General features: G+C 39.3%; 1 protein-coding gene across 1 annotated transcript; it reads left to right on the top strand.

Annotated features, from left to right (window-relative positions):
• Window positions 1-215: 215 nt before the first annotated feature.
• ACTC1 (actin alpha cardiac muscle 1) lies at window positions 216-7,187 on the top strand. Its single transcript, XM_088456576.1, has 7 exons — window positions 216-319; window positions 2,080-2,224; window positions 3,124-3,448; window positions 4,554-4,715; window positions 5,298-5,489; window positions 6,555-6,736; window positions 6,911-7,187. The coding sequence occupies exons 2-7, from the start codon at window positions 2,096-2,098 to the stop codon at window positions 7,052-7,054; spliced, it is 1,134 nt and encodes a 377-aa protein (XP_088312702.1). The 5' UTR covers window positions 216-319; window positions 2,080-2,095; the 3' UTR covers window positions 7,055-7,187.
• Window positions 7,188-8,305: the final 1,118 nt, after the last annotated feature.

The following is an 8,305-nucleotide window of genomic DNA, read 5'->3' as shown; positions in this document are numbered from 1 at the left end:
GTGTCACCCAGCATTGCAGACATGCTTATTTGGGAAACCCTATTTGGCCATCCCTTGTAGTTCTCTCCCCACCTCCATACCTTCCATACAAGGGCTAAGGGGTCCATGGACCCTGCCCTCCCCCTCACCTACTCCATTAATGGCCTCTTTGCTACTCAATGGCCCAGAAGCTACCAAATAAGGACAGGCTGCCTGCCTTTCCCTCTGGAGCTCCCCACTGACACTACATCTTCAGGCAGGGTATAAATTGACAGCTCAGGACCCAAGGCAGCACCCAGCCAATTTCAATCACAGCAGCCCGCTCTCTTGTGCTGTCCAGGTGAGTACCAGCAGGGACCTGTAGGTGGCTTGTTGTTTCTTCCCATCAGATGGATTTCAGCACTTAGACAACTCGGAGAAGGTCAAACTTCATTTTCTTTGGATTTGTGGAACTAGTTACATTTAAAAAAAAAAACATTTGCAGATGTGCAAAATTTTACCTGCTCTTCATGCTTTGAACAGGATTATCGCCCAGTGAAGGTTGAATTTATTGGACTTAAGTCTTTTTTTTTTTTTATAACCTTAAAAGCTACAATGTGTAACAAGCAGAGGTCACTGTTGTTGGAAATTTTAACATGCAACTGGGTCCTGTCCTCTTTGCGGCACACATAGGAATCTCCATCTACTGCACTTCATGTAATTTTATATGAGAGGGGCAGTGTAGTACTAAGGAGTATATATACTAAGCAGCAGCTTTTCAAAACCACAGGAGTTAAAAGGGCAAGGACATTAAATGCAAAATACTCCTCCATTTTGCATTTAATATCATTGCCCTTTTAAAGCTCGTGGACAGAACCGCCAACAAGAGGCGGCTTTGAAAACTCGCTGCTTTGTAAATATACTCCTATGTATCAGAAGCAAAGCAATCGTTACATAGAGTGCTGCAGGAAACAGCTTATAGAAAGTCTACCTATTTTTGTATTGATCGTAGACACTGTATATTGATGCTTTAACCAGGTTTGTCTGTAAATCTATTGAAACATATATACAATATTACTGCTACGTATGCTATAGTTTCATTTTTTTTTATTGATTTAAAAAAGGTTAAAGTGCCTTTAACCTTCCAAAAGAGCATTTACAGAACTGTTAATCCTTTTTGCAATGTATTTCTTCTTGCATCAAAGTGGTTAATAGTTTTAGAAGGGGTCATATGAATCGTATTTCCTGTGAATGAATGTAGGGAGAAGAAGAAATGGACACAGTGTTTTCTTGTGTTTAAAAGACAGCTGTGTCCTGCCATGTGAGAGTGTAGTGTGATTGACAAGAGAAGTAGGGTGGGGGGAGGGAGGCTGAACAAGAACACTTTAATTTTTCCTCATTTAAAAGTTTAATCTTTTTTTTTTTAATATGTTGAAAAATATATATTTTTCTTCACTTTGATCCGGTCTTGAAATGTATACTATATAAGTACAGTTATGTGGGCTTTATTTTTGGCAATGTGAAAACTGTAGGCGATTCATCAGAGCTTGGAGAGAGATAAAGTGGAGAGAGAGTACCAACCAATCGGCTCCTGTCATTTTGCAAACACAGCCTGTAAAGTGACAGTTAGAAGCCGATTAGTTGGTACTTTATCACTCTCCACTTTGGCTCTCTCCAAGGTTTGATACAATGGCCTCATATTTTTAAATGCACTGAGAGATGAGCAATGAGATCCTTGTATAGTGTGCAGAACTAAATACAAAATTATTATGCACTTTATGTGCTATAGTCAAGTCAGCGCTTAATCATAGGAAATAGATTTTATGTAGCGTCCCCAGCTACCATAAATTATAAAATGTATATATTTGTAAATAAGCAAAAATTTGCCACTTACTACTGTAAAGAGATAAAATAAAATATACTACTGTACCTTTAAAATGTGGCACAATTGGTGCCATACGTGCACTTTTGTACTATTCACCATCATATTCTTGTCATTTGGGCTGTGCAGAACAATTTGCCTTGGTGTGTGTTCTTCTGATGATCTAGTATTTGCTGTGCTTGTGATTTGTGCTGGGTAAAAATTCTTCTTAACGTCTCAATTTTAAATACTATTTGCAGAACTTAACCTGCCAACATGTGTGACGATGAGGAGACTACCGCCTTGGTGTGCGACAACGGCTCAGGGCTGGTGAAGGCTGGGTTTGCTGGGGATGACGCCCCCCGTGCTGTGTTCCCCTCAATCGTCGGTCGCCCCCGTCATCAGGTATATTCTTTTTCCTCAATAGCTTCAAAATGACTCCTCTTTATAAGTAGTCTGGTTTACCAGATTGGTTGTCAAACAGTTTTAGATAATAACAGCCAGCTATAAAATTAAATTATATATCCAATTCCAAATTGGGTAATTCAAAGAGTCCAAAAAGTCACATTCATCCATAGTGTTCTTTGCTACCACGCAGATAAAGTGAATAGCTACAGCTATCTAATTCACCACTTGGTGACTGATAACAAGTCTTTGCCTCTACATATATAAATCTCTTCTTGTTACTCTACTACTAGAAGATAAAAATAGTAAGTGCACAGGCTCTGTCCAGCAATGTTCAGTGATAAGATGGGCCAGTTATTAATAGGAAGCTTTGAGCCTGCTCATATTCTCCTATCGTACTCTGTGCTGGTTGAAATTACCCTTGTTATAGAGTCACCGCTGGCAGAGAGTGAATGGCTCCGCCATAGCTGAAATATTAGCAGAAGCATCACGTACATCCAAATACTCATGAGGGGAAGCTGAGCATATTATAACTAAGCTCTGCCAACAGCCCATTAGTGTCATTTAATGAGAAATCCTGCCAAGTTCTCCACTGGGAATCTATTTGGACCATTGACACTAGGACCATAGTACTAAGGAACTGGACAACTTATAGGGACTAATGTAACGAATACTGACTGAGTCATGATCTTGTCACCTTGAGTACTAGGTCACAGTAACTTTGATCCAGAGCTATAAACACTATATAAAAAGACTTGGCAGATATCTTTATATGTATCCCCCACAGAACTCAGGACCACAATTTTGTTTACTAGCTCAGCTGATTTGGCTAATATGATGTATGAATACTCTTAGATTCCACACAGGTAACCTCAGTTTTCTGTTTTATTCTACACTAGGGAGTCATGGTTGGTATGGGTCAGAAGGACTCCTATGTAGGTGATGAAGCTCAGAGCAAGAGAGGTATCCTGACATTGAAATACCCAATTGAGCACGGTATCATCACCAACTGGGATGACATGGAAAAAATCTGGCACCACACCTTCTACAATGAGCTCCGTGTAGCCCCTGAGGAGCACCCCACCCTGCTCACTGAGGCCCCACTGAACCCCAAGGCTAACCGTGAGAAGATGACACAAATCATGTTTGAGACCTTCAACGTCCCAGCTATGTATGTTGCCATCCAGGCTGTGCTGTCCTTGTACGCTTCTGGTCGTACCACAGGTGAGACACAACACTCTATATATTGTAAGAACAAGGCTGGTCAGCTCAGAAGACATAATAAACAACATATTATGTTGTTGTCTTTCCATTCCTTAAAGTGATATTTACTTCAACTTTTTAAACCCTTTTATTACATATGGAGTAGTTAAAGATTAACAATAAATGCAACTATGATTTTTTCTAAAACTTATGATTGTATTATCTGCTGCTAGTCCAATTTATGTTAATAGCATCTTTCCAGCCAATTAGCTCCCTTATTCCCTTTGGGTCTTATAACCATTACGTGGGACGGACCCTTTGAATACCGATATTTAATATTTTCCCAATTTTTTTTTTCATTTTAAGTATTATTCAAAAACAAAAAAAGTTAGACTATGTGTAACAAATACATTTAAAGTAAGTTCTTCTAATAATACATCAAATTAAATCATCCCGGGTTCAAGCAGAATGCAATGTGAGCCCTAATCTTCTTACACTGGTTGCACAGACATTTCGTCTTTGAATCCAGCCTATTTAGTGATACTGGAAAACTGGCTTATAATAACCAGAAGAGCACTTCTCTGAGGAGGGGGAGCAGAACGCTGTATCCCTACTCGGCCTTGTGCAGAAACATCTGTCCCGTTATATAAATACAGAGGTGGCACAGTGCTCTGTAGTTCTCTATGGACTTAAAAAAAAAACATTTAAATCCCTAGAGCTAGGACGCTGATAAGAAGTAATAAAGTAGCTGCAAGTGTAGTAATCCCTCTTGCAAGCAGTCTGCAGGCCGCTCTTGCTCACTACCAGTTTCTGTACATTGCAGGGATGTCTCCTACCCCCTGGGACAGAGCAGTTTTGTATTACATGCATTAGATTTTATGCAAGCAGCTCAACTTGGCACATCCTATTGTGTCTTTTCCATTGTCAGACGGGCAGCCCTGCACCCATTGTAATAAACAGAAAAAATAACTCTTTCATAGCATCATAGACATACACAGTATGAAAATGTGTTGTGAAATGTTACTGTATATCATATCTGTGAACAACAGAACATGTCCACAGAATGTTTTACAGTGCACATGTGCCATCATGTTAATCATCTCTTCATTTGGTCTGTGATTCATAGGTATTGTTCTGGACTCTGGTGATGGTGTCACACACAATGTCCCCATCTATGAAGGTTATGCTCTTCCCCATGCAATCATGCGCCTGGATCTGGCTGGCAGGGACCTCACCGATTACCTCATGAAGATCCTGACTGAACGTGGCTACTCTTTCGTGACCACAGGCAAGTTTAATAACCGTTTCTGGCTTCTAAGAATTTCTGAGCTGTAGGGCCTAGTCTTCAAAAGCACTTAATGTCATAAATATGTCACTTTATGCAAAACTTATAGCAGCAATGACAAGGAAATGAGGAGCCTACTGTGTCATTTTTAATGCCTAAGGCACATTAAGATACAGTAGCAGTCACAAGGCTGACACAGCTTTGTGAGCCATACAGTACACACATACTGTACCATGTGATTTGCAGTAATTTGTAACTACGGTGCAAATCTTATATTACACGTACAAGCAGAACTCATGTCAGCCAGCGGCAGCGTTACAGCTTTCCCTTCCCAAGAGAGATCTAATGTAGTGTTAGTTTCCTGCAATGAGATTGCAGCTTTTCTTTGAGATGACTGAAAATGACTGAATTATAAATACCCACAGTTATGTGTAACCTCTCAATGCACAGTTGAGACAGAGCGATTGTGTCATAGTCAGACATGCCATAATGTCACTTCCTAAAGTGGTCTTTGTAAGGTATTTAAGCTGTACCATGATGATCTGAAACTTTATTTAAATATTTCCATATTTTTTAAATTTGCAGCTGAACGTGAAATTGTCCGTGACATCAAGGAGAAGCTGTGCTATGTGGCTCTGGACTTTGAGAATGAGATGGCAACCGCTGCTTCCTCATCTTCCCTGGAAAAGAGCTATGAATTGCCCGACGGCCAGGTCATCACCATTGGAAATGAGCGTTTCCGTTGCCCTGAGACCCTGTTCCAGCCTTCCTTCATTGGTGAGCAATGCATCTAAACACAAGTGCCTCAGTGCTTTGTAACGAACAGACACATGAACTAACACTATACTGACACATAGTGCTTCCAAATTCCATGGGCACTACATTGGGCTGGAAAAAAGGTCTTCTCTGTGATTTAAGGGGCCTATCCATTAGCAGATAAATTTGAACGATATATTGTTCAGTTGTTCAATTTATCTGTCATGGATAGGCCTTGAACGATGACAGATGCGCACTCCCGCCGCCGACAAATTGTGTCTTTCGTCTCCAACATGTTGGTCAATTATCGCTTATCGCTGACAGATATTAGAAATATCTGTCAGTTTATAAGCGACGAACGATATTTTTAATGAAAATGAATAGAAACATAAAAAAAAATCTACTCCCTGAATGATGTCATGCAATATCATTCGTCGTTTGCAAAAATCTGTCACGTACATGACAGATATCTGTCACCGCAGGAATTTTCAAGGGATAAATCTTTTGTCTTTCATCGTAGAGAAAGATCTGCTAATGGTCCATATACACCAGTGTCATAAAACATGCGTTATACATTTCTGTGTCACAGTAGATGATTGTATTACTGGAGTCAATGACAAGAGTTCCCAAATACACAAACCAACCTCTTAGTTTCTTAAAATTACTGCAAAAGATAAGGTAAAGAAGTATTGCCATCATATCTTCACTACCCGCAGTTAAACAGAAGAGAATGAATACCAGCTCCTAATGCTGTATGAATGCATAGAAGCATCAACATATAAACTCTCTAGACAAAACAATTCGGCATATTACATTACACACTTTAAAATACACTGGTTAAGAATAGATTTATTTTAAAGAGCATGAAAGGACTGTCATGCCCGGCTCTCTGGCCAACACAAGCTACTAAGTCAACAAAAGACCCTTTTATAATTTTAAGCCTCTAACACCTGCTTAGTGCTCTAGCCAGTTGCTGTCCACTTGGCAGCTTGTGTTGAATCCAGCCTTGGGCCGTGTCAGCACCTGTTCTCCACAATTACCATGCTCTCTGCTAACAAATTGTGACTTCCTTCTTGCCAATCCCAGGTATGGAGTCTGCTGGTATTCATGAAACTACCTACAACAGCATCATGAAGTGCGACATTGACATCCGCAAGGACCTGTATGCCAACAACGTCCTGTCTGGTGGTACCACCATGTACCCAGGTATTGCTGATCGTATGCAGAAAGAAATCACTGCCCTGGCACCTAGCACCATGAAAATCAAGGTAAGTTCTGAAAGATGATGGGTATAATTGCAGGCGGGTATGTCATAGTACCTCCAGGAGGCTATGACTGACATAATGGGATTAGCAATTTCTTGCAGTCATTCTTTATGTTCAATATGTACTTGCCGGATCAAAGACCATGCACTCACTTTATGTTTATCTCTTTCCCCATAGATCATTGCCCCACCTGAGCGTAAGTACTCTGTATGGATTGGTGGCTCCATCTTGGCCTCCCTGTCCACCTTCCAGCAGATGTGGATCAGCAAGCAGGAGTATGATGAGGCTGGTCCCTCCATTGTGCACAGGAAGTGCTTCTAAAATGTTCACATCTTCCTCCATCATCATATACACAGTACCTCCGACTCAAGACATGGGCAGTCACTGTACAGTTTGTTTACACTCCATCATATTTATTACTTTATAAATAAAACAATTGCGGTTATTAAGTCAATCAGCGTTCGCCTGCCTTATTTGCTTTGTCTGGGATGCTTTTATTTGCCAATAAAAGGAACCATCTGCTCTCGGCTTGTCTGCTGTGTGTGAATGTTTCTTGGGAGCAAAACAGAAGAGTGTGTTACATTTTGATTCACTAACGCGTGACCTGCATAATAAAGTTCTCCTGGATAGCTGACAGGCATTTAGTCTTGTAGAGTATAGACGAAGAGCAAAACTGAGTTTTGCATGACATTGTCAAGATCAATTAAATCATTTAGCATAAATGAGAGAGAAATAACAAGATTTTAAAAACTAAGAAAAATATTTTAATATCAATTTTCATTTAAAGTACCAGCATTATTAAAAAAAAAATACAATTAAAAGTAAAATAGAGAACCGCCCCAACTCACAAGAAAATACACAGAAAAACACTCTTTATAGTAGTAAAATGTTAGATACCATGGCATCTTGGATATAACCAACATTGTCATAACAAAAACATAATACTAAATTCCAGGGTAGTATTTTTATATGCAGTTATGCTATATTTTATCGGGGTTAAGAGACTAAGTTCATGTCCAAGTTTATATCATACTACATAAAATGGTACACTAAAGAATAGGATTTAAGGATAAGTATATTTAAAAAGAATTACATCCTTTACAATACAGGATTCATAAGTGATTGTCAAGTGTAATACAACACATTGTTCACTACTTCTCTTGGGTAACACAGACTTGGGGGTAAATTTATTAAAGTGCGGATTTTTAGAAGTGGAGTTTCTGACAATAGCAACCATTTAGATTAGCTAGAATCTGGTTGCTAAGGGCAACAACTCAACTTCTAAAAACCTGCACTTTAGTAATATAGGGCAGTATATTTAGAATACTTGAACACAATAATAGTTACCAATGAACCCTACTAATAAAGAATACAGGTGTAAAGTGTCAAAAGGTTCTATAACATTTTCCTTAGGTTGATTGCAGACATCTTATTGTCTGCACTGTTAAAGATGTAGGTATGAAATATAATGTACCACTGACCTCATATATAAATGTACCACTGTGCCTCATATATAAATGTACCACTGACCTCATATATAAATGTACCACTGTGCCTCATATATAAATGTTT

Source organism: Taudactylus pleione, unplaced genomic scaffold, assembly GCF_031769625.1.
Source record: "Taudactylus pleione unplaced genomic scaffold, aTauple2 ptg000707l, whole genome shotgun sequence".
Taxonomy (NCBI): Eukaryota; Metazoa; Chordata; class Amphibia; order Anura; family Myobatrachidae; genus Taudactylus; species Taudactylus pleione.
The sequence above is the reverse complement of the archived record's forward strand: the minus strand, read 5'-3'. Positions and strand labels throughout refer to the sequence as shown.